Source organism: Cataglyphis hispanica, chromosome 8 (assembly GCF_021464435.1).
Source record: "Cataglyphis hispanica isolate Lineage 1 chromosome 8, ULB_Chis1_1.0, whole genome shotgun sequence".
Lineage (NCBI taxonomy): Eukaryota > Metazoa > Arthropoda > Insecta > Hymenoptera > Formicidae > Cataglyphis > Cataglyphis hispanica.
The window spans coordinates 4207284-4224526 of record NC_065961.1 but is presented as its reverse complement, the minus strand read 5'-3'; the positions used below and the strand labels follow the sequence as shown (position 1 = coordinate 4224526).

The 17243-nt window shown below is 37.8% G+C and overlaps 2 protein-coding genes across 5 annotated transcripts in view; one reads left to right on the top strand and one right to left on the bottom strand.

Annotated features, from left to right (window-relative positions):
* LOC126851317 (RIMS-binding protein 2) overlaps positions 1-17243 on the top strand; it is a 211728-nt gene that overhangs the window by 65623 nt on the left and 128862 nt on the right. The window contains exons 2-3 of one of the 2 annotated variants that reach the window (XM_050595147.1): positions 7261-7360; positions 15569-15615. The gene's annotated coding sequence lies outside the window, so the exon portion shown is untranslated. The remainder of the gene's footprint in view (positions 1-7260; positions 7361-15568; positions 15616-17243) is intronic. The other variant, XM_050595145.1, reaches the window with a different exon arrangement.
* Positions 1-17243, bottom strand: part of LOC126851321 (irregular chiasm C-roughest protein) — a 125027-nt gene that overhangs the window by 72582 nt on the left and 35202 nt on the right. For all 3 annotated transcript variants that reach the window (XM_050595159.1, XM_050595160.1, XM_050595161.1), the window contains exon 2: positions 15554-15613. In XM_050595159.1, coding sequence (XP_050451116.1) covers positions 15554-15613 — 60 coding nt within the window. The remainder of the gene's footprint in view (positions 1-15553; positions 15614-17243) is intronic.

Sequence of the window (17243 nt, the reverse complement as noted above, 5' to 3'; positions counted from 1 at the left end):
TAGATTTATGATACGAATAGAATAGATGGAAAGCCGGATGGAATCGAGAGAAAGATTATTTCGAATGCGTCCCATATGGAAAAAATAAAATGATATATTCCGACTTAATGACATTTTAGATTTTTTATTTCCATTGTATTTTGAACAAAAAATCGAAAACATCATTGAAGCTTTTATATGCATCAGACGAGAAATCTATTATTTCTATACTTGGCACATTTCTGACGTATCTTTAATATAAATTTCACTAAACGAGGTCAACGTGCTTCAAACTTTGGTACACGTTCTCGAAAGCGTAGTTTGCAGTTCGTTCTTTATCGATTTTTTATTCTATATTTTAGGACGAAACCTTGACGTTTAAATCGCGTCGTACGAAACTGCGCCGTTTCTCTTTCTGCAAATCCCGCCTATGAAACATTCTCCGCGCGAATCACGAAAGGCTCGCTAGAATAAGTTAAGTACTACGAAAGTGCCGTCTCCGTTTCTGCCTCTTGACCAAGCTGGCTTTGCTCCTTTTTTTTTTTTTTCATTTTTTTCTCGCTCGTGTTCGAAACCTGCTTGCTTCGGTGTAAGTTCAAGCGATATGCACTGCTTTTAACCCGGATTTGCGTATGCATTAAAAAAATTTTTTGCATCAGCGAGTTACCGCGCGTTTGACACTGTCAACGTTGTTAATTTTTTTTTCCGCCATGCGAGTTTTTCTAGCGCAACTGAAAATCTCGCTAATAGGTCTCCTCGTAAAAATCCGTTTTCGCTCGAGATAATCGTGACTTTTTATTCGGCGTGCAATTTAGCAGAGGTTCAAGCGACGGATATGAGCCTCCTCTCTCTTTTTTTTCTTTTTTTTTTTTTCTATACGCGTGCATGTCCCGACGGCGGTAAGATGCGTTTTCGTGTGGCTGCTGGAAAAAGTTGGGACAGTGGTACTGAATTTGATCGATTTTCGATTGAGGTCGGGTTCACCTGCCGCAAGCGCGACAGCAAATTAGGTCGTATGATATATACGCGGTTAGATTTCGCTGGCTCTCGATCCGACAGAGATAGCAGAGATAGCAGACATTGAAACGCAAAGAACTTGACGCGTGAATAGAACGACACGATTCTTTCCGGGATGCTCTCTCTCTCTCTCTCTCTCTCTCTCTCTCTCTCGCTCTCTCTCTCTCTCTCTCTCTCTCTCACTTTCTTGACGGCAAAAAAGTGACGTTTCTCCAACTGAGAGCGCGAGTCGAGTCACCTGTTCTCGAAAAACGGACACGTCAAGAGTTTCGTCTCTACTTTTAATACATTCCCATAATGATAGAGTCGAGCGATATTTTTTTTACTCTCTCTAAAATGGACTCCTGAATCTCTCGCCAAAAAAAAACTAGAGTGAGGATACGTTATTGATTAACCTCAGTTTACATTATCAGTGTGTTTGACGGGTTACACGAGCTTTATTTAAATATCTTCACCAAGCTGAACTCATGCATCACTAATATTCTTAAGTACCGTGCTATTTGCCACGTAGGATGAGTTTCAAGAAAAAGTCCGGGTATATGAGATTCTGCGGGCCCCAAAAGTGTGAGAAAAGGTAATTCTGTGTACCGACAATTTTTTATCCTGTCGTTCCTCGGCTTTCTCATTTCTCACGGATGATATGAGAGTGATTCCCCCCTTGAGACTTAATAAATTATGCAAATTACGAGAATCTTTTGCTACCCTTGCATTTTCCTTGTATATTACGTACATACAAACACACATACACTGCGTTTCTGCGGAAATATATTTTTTTCCGAGAAAAAAAATGTAATGCCCTTTTCAACCTCGAGTTTACGCCGTGACTATATTGACATTATTTTGACATTACACTCGATGACGATTACGTGTCGCACGTGGCATTTGTACGTAAACAATCTTGCTTATTCGATACATCCGTCGAAAGAAATCTTCGTTTCTACAACTAAGAAACTGAATGAAAGGAGGAGAGGAGCTGGCGCGAGAAAAGTTTCACTTGAAAATGCAGACTTTTGACCGCGATTTATATTTCGCATCGACGTCCTAATGAAACAATATCTCGCAACTCGTTAATGAGACGGAAGGTAAGGAAGGAGAGAATCATGGAAACCTCTGGAGAGATAGAAGAAAATATAACGACAGTATCGGCGGAACTTTCTCGTTCTCCGCACTTCGAAGATCGACAAGGATATTCTTTAGTTTTGCGCTCCCTCAAGGCATCCTGACGGAAGTTTCATAATAAAAACTTATCGTTCTGTATTCTTCCCCGTGTTCCGACCATTCTCGCGCCTCTTTCACGTAGAACCCCTCCGGTCCAAGTCGAACAAACTCGAACAATGGCAATCAGCGAGAAATATTTACAGTACGAGGTGGAAAAGGATCCTACAAAGACCGCGATCGATTGACTGACTGCTTCCGTAAATTTCTAATAAATTATCGCCATTACGTGTTCCATTATCTATCATTTCAAAGTCTTTAATAATTAATGATTAATCATGAACCGTCACTCTTGAAAAGGAAGAAAGATAATTACGAGAAAATACGGACAAATACTTTTCACTCTATTTTTATTCATATAAATTGACTTTTTGCTAATTTCTCTGAATCAATATAATGTTGTAAAATATACTAAAGGCTCTTATCCTTCTATCAGTCCCAGTTTATCGATAGAAACATAAAAATAGTTTTAAATAGACAGTAGCTATAAAATGAATTTAAAATCTAGAGCAACGCAGGTGCATTTGCAGAGATCCATCGTTGATGAAACTGTTTTAATATACCTTAATTATAATTAATACATAGTATCATGTATCTGCGTTCATAATTATAATAAGGTCCCCGCTTTGTGCAAAATAATTAAGGAGAAAGTATCATTCGCGAGATGAAAATATCTAAATAATAGGTCAAACCTATTTAGATAACCACGGTATAATACTTGTTGATTAATTTACCGTATAAAAAGAATTAAATTGTTAATGGAAACTTGGTTCTCTTCCGATATTTAACGCTGTGCGTGTTCGAGCGTGATTATATCATATTTGATCTTTAATATTGATATATAACATTGATATAACTGTGCTTTTATATATATATGTATGTATGTATGTATGTATGTATGTATACATATATATAGCGCATTTATATATTCTTGGAGAGGAAGGGATCTCACAGAGAGGATATAACTTTTCCCATAAAACCCATTACAAGAAAATAAAATAAAATACGCGCATGTAAAATTCACGTATCGGAAATTTTAAATAAAATCCTTGAATTTTATATGTAAATCGTAAAATTTTTAAAAATCTCGATGACAGAAATTCAAATATGGAAAAAACTCGCTTTCTCGCGTAGCGATGGAAAAAAAAAAGCGAATCCGGAATCAAACACGGGATGACGGATGCACCATTATTTTACCACCGTTTTCGCCCATTCCCGTACTCGGTCACTGAACATTGTTTTCTTTCTTGTCCTTCGCAGCGGATTGTTCGAAAATTGTTCTGCGCTTTGTATCACTAACCGTATAGACGAAGCATTTCCGTAGATTAACGAGAAATAACGGGGAATTGCGAGATATTAATCGCTCATAGTGAATTTATCGATGACGGTTGATGGGGAAACCGCTTTCGTAAGTGGTTGCAAGTTGGATGAGACTTGAATAATGCGTCGCGTAATTCACGCAACCTTGTACCGTTCAAATGTTTCAGATTTTATACATTCAAGATGAGCAATATTATCGCAAAGAAATGATGAAATAACCTACATTTGGAGAAATGTCTTGAATTTTTCCGCCACCGCATATCGATCTCATCGAATTACAGTAATATCATATTTCTTTGAGAATATTATTTTTAAATGATTAATTTTTAATTCATCCAGACCTCAATGCAATTATATTTCATCATCAATATTTTCGATTAGTTGATAGAATATAGATTCGATAATAAACGAAACGTTTCGTTCATTTCAACCATTTTCAATAAATTCCATATTATTTATACTATGCCATGATAACAAATTGCTGAGCTTCCGTGTGGGAAGCGTTTGATATCTGCTAAATAAAAATGTCGTGTAATAAATAAAAAAAAAAATACATATTAGAGAATAAAATTAGAGGGGATATATTTTTCCAGATCTTTCTCTCGTCTCTTCATACATTTACTCGCATTGTCTATAAGAAGCCCGGTTCTCGTAACGTCGGAACCTACCTCGCAATTTTCCGCTGCTAAAAACTATTAATCTCTCTCTTTATTCAACGTGGGAATACTTCATTATTTCCTTTTATTTATCCCCTGAATACTATATTCACTGCATATTTTGCTTCATACGATCACCTCTGTCATGTTTTCACGTTGTTTAAGATCTCCCCGACATTTACGCGATTTATGAAAGAAATATTAACCGGTATCGGATTCTTGTATCGCGCTTACGAGTTCTTACTGGCATAAATATTGCTACGCGATACGATGTTGCAACGATGTTAAGAAAGAAATTCGAGCTTACGATTAATCGATGAACTATGCCTCACTACTAGAGCAGTATTGCATTCTCGCAAGCGTAAGAAAATGCCTGAGCTTTTTAGAACCGTTAAAATAGAGATGTCGAAATAATGATTTTAAACAATGTCATCTTTAAATATTTTCATCGCAGAATATTATAAAATTCATATAATTTTTTTTAGATATTTGGTCAAGCAAATTTCGAGTTTTTCCCTTTAATTTATCTACAATTTATTGATTCACTAGAAACCTGATTCTTTTTTTATGAACCTAATAAACTTGTACCACGCTCATATTTCGAAAAAGAGATGTGTTTAATGGGAAGAAAGAAGAAAGGGAGGAAAAGTGCACTTAAGCGCTGATTGCATCGTATACGCGTTCACCTAGTTACGTCACTGGCCATAATGTTCTACGTTTATATAATTCAGTGCAAATTTTGTGGTCCAGAAACGTGAAAATTACAATATAATTTTGATACAGTTTCCACGCTATATAGTAGGAAAGTACTTCTCCAATATTTACAAACGCGTTTGTTTGCAAAAATGAAAGCGCTGCACAAAATTCGCTTCTACTTTTATCCTTTTAAGAGAATTATTTTTTTTTTTTTTTTTCGCTTTCCTTCGTTCTATCAAATCTCATATTAAATTCTTTTCTCTATTATTATCGCTTTTCTGTTATATCCAGTATCGGATTTTCTCCACATCCGTATTGATGGATATTATCTGCCGTTGACACTGCAATGTAAAGCTTAATTATTGTACGCAAGCTCACAGGGCATGCCGAGAGGGCGACATGCTGCGGTAATAAAGACATTTATGCATGACGTTAATAGATAAGAAAAGTTGTGTCGCTAGTAGTTCATTGCGCCGGATTATATCGGCTTCTTGCACTTTGTCCTCTGCCGAGCGTAATCGCCGATCTCTTTCTCTCGAAGTATATTAATTTACATACTTTTTTTCGCACGATCATGAAGTTTTCCATGCAATTGGCGGATTATAATCTAGAGCTTTGTAAGCATCGCGTTTAGTACTTCGTGTAAGAATGCAGGACTCGGCGGTGTAACTCGGGAGGGGTTAAATATCGCCGGTTATTATACTCTGTTAGGGATTTGTACCTTACAGCTGGGGCGTGCTTTGCACAGTCAATTTAACGCGCCAACTCGGGTAGCGAATGAATTTATGTATTCGATGTAATCTAAAAATATTGAGAAATTAACTTGATGTCATCTCTACTAAAGTCAATCAAAAATGAGAAAGCTCATTTATTGCTGGAATTTATTTCGCTTTTATCTAAATCTCACGACTTTAAGATCTAGATCTTGCATCTTGACACATATGGGCCGCTACTCTGGAATGCCGAGAGCTGGCAAGTGTGTGCTCGCGTTTTATGTATACACGAGACCTTAATATTACCTTTTGTCACAAGCTTCTTCAGACCAAAAGTTTCTTAAATGAAATTTAAAATAAATCAAGACTTCTAATCCGTCGCATTGCCCAATTACATTAGATTATGAAAACAAAAGTGCATTCGTCGCTTGCAATTTCTTCTCGCATTATATTTGGAAACCGATAACTTTTCTCCCCGAGACACATCGCTATTTATACTTCGTATAAAAACTGCCAAGTGTACTTCTCTATTATCATTTTAAATTCAACATGTACATTGTACTCGTATTTGTTGAAAAGTCTTAAGATGATTGAACGTAAGAGCTTCCCCCATATTTTACATTTTCCGTCGTGTAATAGAAATAAGGTGCAACGTGTATACGATCATAGCGTTTGCCGCCTCATGTAAGAAAACAGCATTCGCTACCCTGAGGGCCAAATATTACAGCGCGACGTACTTCGCCATGGGACTTTGATACACAGCTGCCGCCGTGCTTAACATATTCAATTTAATACGGTAACACCGTAGAGACTATACTTAATTTGCATCGGGAGATTCGATCCGCGAGAGTAGCATACACTCCGGAACGACGAGACCGATCAAGATGATTGGGTATACAGGTCGTGTCAGAGGTCGTGCACATTCTCTCGATGTTTTATAGTTTCCCCAACGAATCTCCTTCATTTCTTAATTCGAAAATTTCATGAATCGATCAATTAAATCGATTGATGCAAATAATAATTCTTTAATATATGTATAATATACACAGATTATTTATTTTAATTCTTTTAATATATAATATGCAGAGAGTATTTATTTTAATTCTTTGTCTAGTAGATTATTGGTAATAAACTTTGAAAAATATTTGTAGAAAATTTAGAAGCATACTAGAATTTATATTTATATATTTTTATATTTTTTACAGTTCACGCGAAACGCGAAATGTCAAGAGTTTTCAATATGTTTAAACAAATCTATTCTTACGTACGTTACTGCAATAATCATGCAAATATCTAATTCGGGAATATAGTATATCATATCTTTCTATATAAGGGACTAAGAAACTATTTTGGGGACTAAATTAAAATTTATCCATATTGCTGAACTTTATCTCGCAAAATGAATTAGTAATTGTGAAGTAATTTAATTAAATAAATTGATACTTGGAATAGCTTTTAGCAAAATTATTTTACCATCAAGAAAAAAGCTGCCTGTAAGTGTGATCGTGTGCAAGAATATTAGTTCACAAAAATTATCTTATCTAAGATAATCCGCGGATCAATTTTGCGATCCATTTCATGTCTCTCCTCTAACTTGCATAAATTTATCCTACACAAATATGGCAAGTGGCGCGATCCTTCTTAATGGAGCCGTTCTTTTATAGGTCTAACGGAGATCGATCTCGCCGATGGACGGAGGTAGAAAGGTCATGGTGCGGAAATCGCGAGAGAGAAGGAAGAACATAGGCGGCGGATGAGAAACAGGTAGGTCGTCGAGAGAACCGGCCGATCATGGGGTTGCGCGCGGGCGCGCGCGCGCGCACGCGACTGAACTAGCCTGGAAAAACGGCGCGGCGGATCCGCGAGGGGTGGGTGAGAAGGGGGAAGAGAAGGGTTCTTCTTCCGGGCGAGAATTGAGACGTAGTCGAGGGAAAGGTGTCTCGTTGTTTAAAGAGCCGCGCAGTCAGTAGATCCCCCTCGAGGGATCCTGAGGGATAGGTTGGATGAGCGCGTGAGAGGAGGAGACGGCGGAGTTAGAGGGTCGCTCTCGGGGTAGATTTCGGGGATAGATACCGGGCAAAGGCTGTAGGCCGTTTGCTATAGTGCGCACGTACCAGGAGACGAGGGGGGAAGCAAGGCGTGGAGGACGGGAGTAACAGGGTTATGTAGGAGAGAGCGAGATGGCAGAAGCGGGGAAGGGCGAAAGAGAGAGAGAGAGAGAGAGAAAGCGAGAGAGGGTGAGAAAGAGGATGAGCGGAGCGGAGGGATTCGTGGTATAGCTTTGACTTTGGCCGTGCCGCAGTGGTATCGAGCGGCAACCCCACCTTTCACCCGGTCTCCTATTACCCCTTCCGTCCCTCCGACCATCCCCCCGTTCGACACAGCACCGCCACCACCACCATTCCGCCTACCCTAGAAAACGTTATAGCGCTCTAGGCGCTAGCGCGTTTGCACAAACTCCGCGAATATTCTTTCTCTCTCTCTCTCTCTCTCTCTCTCCCCTCTCCCCGTCGCGCGCGAATGCTATTCTTGAAGCCGTTCTCCTTTTAACTTTAGCCGCTTCGTCGGTTCACTCTCTTTCCTTTTCACGGCGGTAAACTACCATACCACGTGATAGCAGACTAGAGATACTCTATTTAATGAACCACGTGCGCCCCACGGAATATTTCGAATATCGCGGGGCCGGAAATGTAACTCGTTTAGTTCCTTTGAATGCATCGTTTGCTGTAATAGCGGAACACAGTCAGGTAGGGACGGATGCGTAAATTTGATAGACGGCTGCTTCACCGCAGCCCCGCTGATAACAGTAATGACGTGACCTCCTTCGCGCCGCGCGCGCGAGACGAGCTCTCTCTCTCTCTCTCTCTCATCTCTCTCTCTCTCTCTCTCTTTCTTGATACGGAAAATTCTACGCTCTTTCGTGAAAGGAACATTCTTTTAGGACGACATACATTTCACATATCAACTCTGCTCATTTGAAAAACCTTTTCTTGAGGGAACTTGTTTGAAAATCTTGCCATCTATTCAAATAGGTCAAGATTTTTCTAACTCTCTCTCTTTATATTCTCGCTCGCGGCGAATGTTATTTTTTTCAGACGCTTGTTTTGATTTTTATATCAATTAAACTTGCACGATACACGCGTGCATAACGAGCATGAAAATTGTCCACGATGAGAAGTACGTATATAATTACGGTGAAAAAAAAATCCGTCGAACGAGTGTACAAATAAGAGCGGCAGGAACAAAAATAAAAGTGGTCTTATCAGCGAAATAATACGTACCTCTTGGACGGAGAATTGCGTTCTAGCGTATCCCCGGCAGTGTAATTACTTACAGTCGATTTAATTCAGTACGGTGTTGCTTGAAATATTTTTATATCACGGAGTTTTTTACGGACAAACGGCCATGGAACAGAAACTGCCTGCAAAAGGAGTTTTGTTTTTATCGCGACAATAATCCGATTGACGTAATACCGCGCGTGAGAGGACACAGTCTCTCTCTCTCTCTCTCTCTCTCTCTCTCTCCCCCTTTCTCCTATTTTAATATATATATGTATTAATATATATACATGTTTATATTTTCACGTTTGTCTCCCTTTTTTTTAGCAAGAGACTGCAACGGTACATTCAAAAATTCCTAATTTCTTTCAAATATTTTCTTTTTTTTTTTCCTCAAAACGTATTGTCGGTCGCACTTAAGAGAAACGTTCATGATTTTCTTCCACTAATTTGCTCGCCCCTTTCGGCGCGTCTCGGTTTTCCTTGAAAGATTTTCCGCCGCAAGGAACATGGCGCGTCTACACGAACTACAATGTTACACGGCGGCGTACAAATTAAACAGAAAAAAAAAATAGAATGAGGGCACAAAAAGAGAGAAGAAAAGTAAAAAGATTTTGGCCCCGGGGTAATTTGCTTTGCGGCTTATTCTTTCTCTTTTCCTCCCTCACCTTCTCTCTCCAAAGTCAGTCAGCCATGTTAAAATTGCTGATATCAGTAAAACAAAAAAAGCCAGTGTACACGAATGACAGACGGGGATTTTTCCACCGGTGTTCCTTATTAGATTCCAGGCGTGTATTAATACTTGAATAGGGGAGGGAGAGGAGAGGGGGGGGGGTCGATACGGGAGATCAGGAATAATCAAGAATACAGAGCCAATATTCGCAGCATTGTTTTGCTTCTTAATCGAACGCGGAGACCGGGAGGGGGTAGGAGAGGGGGGAGGGTGGGGGGAAAGGATCACCTGCATTTGCACAATGTCCCGGAGCACGGTTTTGTCGACGTGGCAACGACCGCGAAACAGGCAGCTATGTTGAAAATTAGCATTGAAAATTCCTACGGCTCGCTACCTCTACGCTACCTCATCGCCATCGGGTTGCGCGAAGGTGTGTTATTTGGTTATAGATATAGGTTATATAAATTTACATATTATTTCGCGCCCTCCCCTCCCTCCCTCCCTCCCGCCAAGTGATTGCAACTTTTACCAAGTATTTGTAACGGATTTAACGGACCGTGTTATGCAAAAATTACCTAGCAAGTGGTGTAGTTTCGAGTGAATTAACTTTTAAATGCAAAGTTTTACGTGTCCGATAATACCCGGCAATATGTGCATAATTCATTTCTTCCTTCTCTTTTTTTATTTCTTGATTTAATTCATTCTTGCTCATAACATAACGTTCACGTACGTTCACGGAGCTAGTTATGCAAAATACGGAAGTGATTTGTAAAACTGGTTTCTCTACCACGTATATACAGCGGAAATATTTTATAAAATAAAATCTTTCTATAATATGTAATTTTCGACAAACGTTTCCAATATTTTTTTTCTAAAATCACTTTACATAACAACTTTCGATTTGCCGTTGATAGTTTCATAAAGCCAGACTTACCGAAAACAGTTCTAGTAAATCCTGTTGCCCTGCAGGAATAGAAAGACGGAAACTTCTGGAATTTCCATTTTCCTCGACAGAATTCGTTATATTTTGTTTGTGCATAAGAAATGTAATAGCTAGGAAGCAGGATTGCTATTATATACTACATTAAGAAACGTCAAACAATTGGATGCAGTTTTGCGAGATGAAGTAAACCGTCATTTTTGAAATTTTTAATTCTAGCATAGGAAAATTTGCTCGTATGTTTAAAATCGGAAATCAAGTAAAACTTTGTATTTAAATAAAATATAATATTGCTCAAGAAGATTATTATGAAGTAATAATAAAATATTATTATGAAAAAGAAATTCTAATAAAAAATTATTATTAAAAAATTATGAATAATTATTATGAAATAATGTGTGATCACTTTTACTTTAGTATTGCAAACTAGAATTTTGTATCACAGAAAATTCGATTTTAATGTTTTTGTCTAAATAAAACGCGTCTGTTTTCGAATTTATTTCTATATATTTATAACCATTACGTTCAACTGCTTCGCGAGGTTCGATGTTTTGAAACATTGGTAAATCCGCCAGCTCGCCAATTGGAAAGACGATCCGATGCAAATAAAGTATATCAACAAGGCGAAGAAGCCAAGAAAGCGGAGAAATCTGCGATTTACGAGGAAACGATTGTCAAGAAACATCTCTCCGCTAAGGGGCTCACATTTATATTTATAATTCCGTAAATGAATGATTAAGTCTCGGAATAAAATCTGGCATGGTTATGACAATATTGGGAGTATGAATTCATAATGGTCCACTCTCGCGTTACTACTGCCATTGCGCTCGTTATACGTGTGCGCGGGTTTGTGTGTGCAAAGCAAAAGCGCGGGCTGGCTATGATAATAAAGCCGACGTAGTAAATGCTTAACGTAGTCGCGTAATTGCCATAGTGGTGTAATGGCGTGTCGTTTCACCCGACGCGCGGACGTAAAACGGACAAAAATCAATGGGCAGAGACCGCCGCTGAAATGGGACTGGCCGAAGGCCATTCTCAACCGGATCATGAGAGGTCGACGCGCTTATTTATTTAACCCCCGTAAAATAGCGCGCGCGCGCGCGCGCTGTCTGTTATCTTCCTCCAGTCGCCTCCACTACAATAGCGTAAGTTTCGCGGTCCCACGACCGCGATGACAGGTGTGAGCGGATAGCTTCGTATACCACGATTTCGAGGAAATCCGACGGTAGACAAATGAAGACTTTCGAAGAGAAGTAAATCTCTAATTTGTAAAATCGCTTTAGACGCACCATTTCATATTTAAAGTAAATCTTACAGATTATGCGCCTACTTTATTCCTGCTACAAGTTCTCTCTCTCTCTCTCTTTCTTTTTTTCAATTAAGTTCTGCATCCTTGTATTTTTCAATTTTCCGTGAAACACATGTCGACAGCATACATTGTACTATTGAAAATGGAATTAAGCTCAGAATTAGCCCATTTATGTCCGCTTCAATAATTTCTAATTAAATACAGTTTTTTTTTTTTTTCTACACACTTGTTTTATTTTTTACTTTTATTTTTGTATACGTTGTAATCTCGTAATTTACATATTGTTTGCAGCTTCTCCGTGTTATTTATAAGTTATGTCAAATGAATGTCCATTTTAGATTAGCGCGATATAATTTTATTTGTTATAATGGATATAATAGTCAACATATACTATGTCTGACTCGTTAATTTTTGATTAATATTCTAAAAATTGTAATATATGGATTTATATGTTTAACATATTAGTTAATATTAATGTTATTACCTAATGTTAATGTTTTCAGCTATTTTATTAGGTAATGTTAATATTATTAACTTATTTTATTAGCCAATGAATAATATTTTACCAAATTTTAAACATATTAGAGTAATATTGGAGTATAAATTATTTAGAGAAAGAGAAAGAGATTTATGAGAAAGTTATACACTTCACTTATAATTCACTTTAAATACGAAGTTACAGTAAATTAAAAATTATGGATTTATTTTATTCTTACTCTTCGATTACTCTTATATTAATTTATTCGATAAGGCAATTATTGTTTTAGAATTGCCTTCGATTTATCAAATGACTGTTTTTCAAACAGTGACAATTTATATTGTTGTATAATTTTGCAATATTCTTTTAGCATCAGAGATTTAAAATAACGATTTAAAAATAAATAAAAAAAATACACAAAATAAACTTTTCAAACTCCGAATTTGTCACGCTTAATAAAAAAAAAATTAGATTGAAATATTTTAAGTATCATTATCGTCTTTTTTGCAATATTGATTGATTGCCAAGCGTGTGAATCGCGTGTGCAAATTCAGATCGGTGATGAATTTCGTATTGACAGGTTGACATTCGGCGGTTAACCGTGCATCGAAAAGTGATTGATTGAGTGGAAATTATAAAAAGTAGAGAATGGGAAAAGAATTTATCTATATATATCTCTCTCTCTTTCATAGAGGAGAAATAAAAATAAGACACAATGAATTGTAGTCTAAAGTTCTATGACGCGAAAAATATTCAAACGTATAAACTTGTGACACATAACGTATAAACGTATTTCTCCTGTAACATTTCTCGCCGCTATATTCGAAAGGCTAGAGTTAAAATTAATAACATTACGTCGAAAATTTAATCAGTCAATCTAATTTATTTTCTTCGGACTATCTTTTTTTTTTCTTTTTTTATTTCTACCTTTGCCGGAGGCGAGCGGAATATATGATTGCGTTGCACAAGGAACAAAACGGACGCGCACGGTCGTTTTCCTCTCGCGTGCCTCATCCCGAAGAAAAGGCAGTAAAAATCAATGAACCAAAGCCGCTGGCGCGGGACTAGCCCAGGGGCTCTCCTCAGCCTGTTGAATGAACGAACCAACATTACCCCCGGTAAGAACTGGTTTAACTGTTGGACGAACGTGTCTATATATTGGCTTCCTGCGATATCGATTTCCCGAATACGTCTCGACTGATCGCGGGAAAAAGGAAAAGCGTCACGACCGCGGACGGAAGGAAGGTTACGAGGAAAGTTACGAGCGGATTCATTTGCGCGGGAGGGGGGAGGGGGGGGGGAGAGGGAGAGGGAGAGGAGTGTCATACTGTACATTTCCATCGTTTTATTTTTTTAGTCAGGAGAGACACAAGTCTAATGCGCAAAATAGCATCGGAAGGCACCCAGAAGTTTGTTTTTGACGCGACACCTCGTTCGCCCGGGAATATGTCAAAAGCCTGTCTGTTTAGCGGATCGGTGTCTCGCGTTCTTCGTGAAATATTTGATACTGTGTAACGCTGGCAAGGCAGACACGGAGAAACGGTGACAGAAATCGCCTGTAGGCGACTGGTTCAGAGAAAGAGGAGATCCTGCCCGGGTTACTTTGCGAGGTCGTCGTACTCATTTATTCATCTCCTTAAAAAAACTGCGCCATACTACTAGCGCGGCCCGCGCTCCCCTCGCCACTTTCGAGTCGACTCTCTCGTTTTATCTTCGACGGAAGGAGAAAGAAAGAGAGAGAGAGAGAGAGAGAGAGAGAATTCGCTCCAGTATTCTGAGAAAAATTTAACGTCGAAGGAGCGGATACGCGCGCGCACCTATCTCTTGGAGATATTCTACTCAAATCTATTTTATTTCTCAACTTTATCCACGTAACGCTCTAGGGAGAGGGAGAATTGATTTACACACCGTGAGGGTCGCCTCTCCATTGACTTTTTCCCTGGATAAATAAGGTATTGCCCTCATGCGCCCTCGTTTACCTTTTATCGCTCCTCCATAATATCCGAACGGTTAACGCAACCATCAAAGAGTTAAAGGCTCGTTATTTAATCTCGTCCTCATTATCATTGTATGCATTTGCAGTTCGCGCAAACATCTCGATACCGATTCTTTTATTTGACGAGAGGCAACGATAGAGAATCGTGATGCACGCAGTTATTTGACGCGGGGAGAGTAACTCGATCGTTATAGGCTCTTCAAGCTGGAAGCCCTTCACTGAAGGCATTCACTACGCACTCCGAAAAATTTATGATCGATTAAAGAGCACAATGCATGAAGATGAGCGTGGGATAAATATCGCGGGGATATCGATAATTTATACGAAATGAGCTGCTTTCATTCGTGGACAAGAGTGCACACGCAAAAATGCCATTAATGCCAGATTTTCTTCAGATGTTTATTCGAATGCAATATTTTTCCGATATTTTAGCACCTCTCTCTCTCTCTCTCTCTCTCCCTTCCTATCTCTCTGGATGCATTATAAATTTGTTATCGACGCGACAATGGCAATATCGCCGCTACAGATTCACATCGCGCTTCATATAACTCAGATTATAATTTAATATTTCTTATTATAAAACTATTGATTAATTTTTAATAATATCTTATTTACTTTATTCAACGTATGGAGATATAAATTAATATTTATATTCAGCTATAAAACTGCTTGTCGCACGCGTGTTGAATGAATAAATCAATGCATCGTTACCGATGTATAAATTAATTATAATATTATTGTAATAATATAAAAGTCCTTTCGCGAATCCAATAATTTGCTGAGAATCACTGCGGATAAGAAGTAAAGCGGCTTACTTTTGGGAGGGAGGGAAGGGGGGGGGGGGGATTCTCGAGTATTTCTCGAATTATAGCGCGTGCATGTACATAAAACGCGCGGTTCTCGCAATCCGGAGCGTATGTAATCTGGTTAAAGTGCATTCTGCGAACTCCCCTGTCGCGCTGCACTGCATCTAGCTATTATTCCGGGGGACTACATTTGGTCGACCAAAATCGTACTCATAAGCCATTTCGGAATATAGAGACGACGCGTGTCGCTTTCTCGCAAACTATAATACGATCCTGGCAATCGCCATCCCGCAAGAACACGAGACCGGTACTTCAAGCCCGTTGTATTATACGTGTGCGCATGTAGAAATATTTCTCATGTAAATTAAACCGCGCATATGTATACACACAGCTTGCATAGCTTGATTATTCTCGTTTAAGAATGGCCAGTGGCCGGATGGCACGACTGTTTAATTGAATTAACGCGCTTTTTCTTACCTGTTTGTTTTGCAGAATGGCTTCGTACCGACGGGCGGATGTGGGAAACTCGCTGATAATCTGTAAGAAGAAAAGATATACAAATTTATGTTACTTCCAAAATAGCGTGGAGCAGCTTTTAATTTTTGATTCTCAAAAGCACGGAAATATATTTGAAGATGGAAATGCACTGTCGCATTTCCATTAATCTATCACGGCTGAAATATTTATCTTCCTCTCTCCTATTTTGAAAACTATGATAATTTATGCAATGTATCCTGTACATCCTACGAGACTCGAGGTGGGAATGTTCGAACTAGACGATATGGTGTGGAAAAAATTGACAGTATTTAATTGTTGCATAAACTAAAATTTCTCCATCAGAAAATATAAAAATTGACCTATACATCCACATAATAGGATCGATGACCTTATGCGATTCAGACGGATGCAGAAGCGTGTATATTTTTAGCGAGACATCACGGCTGAAATCCGCGACATAGGCGCCGAATGTGACAATTACAAATCTCAGCTTTCATACATTATTATATTATTATATTTCGTACACACATAATCGTTGAATAATTTTATCGGTCTACTGGAAATGAAATTGATAAAAAGGTTATATCAAAATTAAAAATTACTTTACGTAAATATAGATAAGATCGATTTATTATGTAAGAATAGTAGATTTTATTATGTAAAAATAGTAGATATCTCTAATAGATATCTTTCATTTTATTAAAGTCGATATTCATAAATTAATGATTGGTTTGTAAAATGAAAGAAAAAAATATTGCTAGTTTTACATCCATATAAATAAATCGTATGCATTATAAAATGTATTTAGTGAATTTTAGAGACGACTATTTAATAAGTCTTATTTATATCATATCATTTCTGGATAAAATATTGAAAAATTAAAATCGTTCAACGATAATGTATTTGACAGTTGAAATGCTTAAAGCGGAGTCTCGATCAGACGAGAGCGCCTTATAAAAGGATTTCGCGACGCCAATGTTTTGTCTGGGGTGGATATCTACGTTCACAAGACGAAAGAGAAACAAAGGCTAAATCGGGACTGTCTCGCGTGAAGTCAAAGCTCAAGTAAATGTAGAAGCATTAGCTTTTACCGCAGCGTACGCCTTGGATTTTTGCCTGACACATGATATGCAAGTTCTCTGCTAAGGTAAAAAGACTAAAGATAGTCGGAATTAAGCGAGCCTAAGTTAGTAGTCTCTTCAGAAGATAACTAAGGTGTAGAGTGTGGAGAGGAAAAATAAAACGTGTGACTAAAATTAGAGCGGCCACGAATTTAATAAGCGCACACTAAATTTAATAATATCATTATAAGCTTCGATTTGATTAATAAGATCTTTTTAAATTAATTTAAGATACATCTTATATATTATAATAAGAAATTTAGCATAGTTTATATATATATATATATATATATATATATATATATATATATAAATCAAGATTATATTTCGTACTCTCTTAAATTACATCAGTGAAAATGTGTCACTGATTAAGGTAGTGATACAAGATATCATTGAAGATTAATATTAATAAAATGAGTATTTATTCGAAAAAAAACATAGCTCCGTCTCTTATCTCTCTCACTTATATATTTATCATTATAATAAGATTTTCGCCCAGAAAAATTAGTGATAATCGTATAAATATAAGTGAGAGAGATAAGAGACGG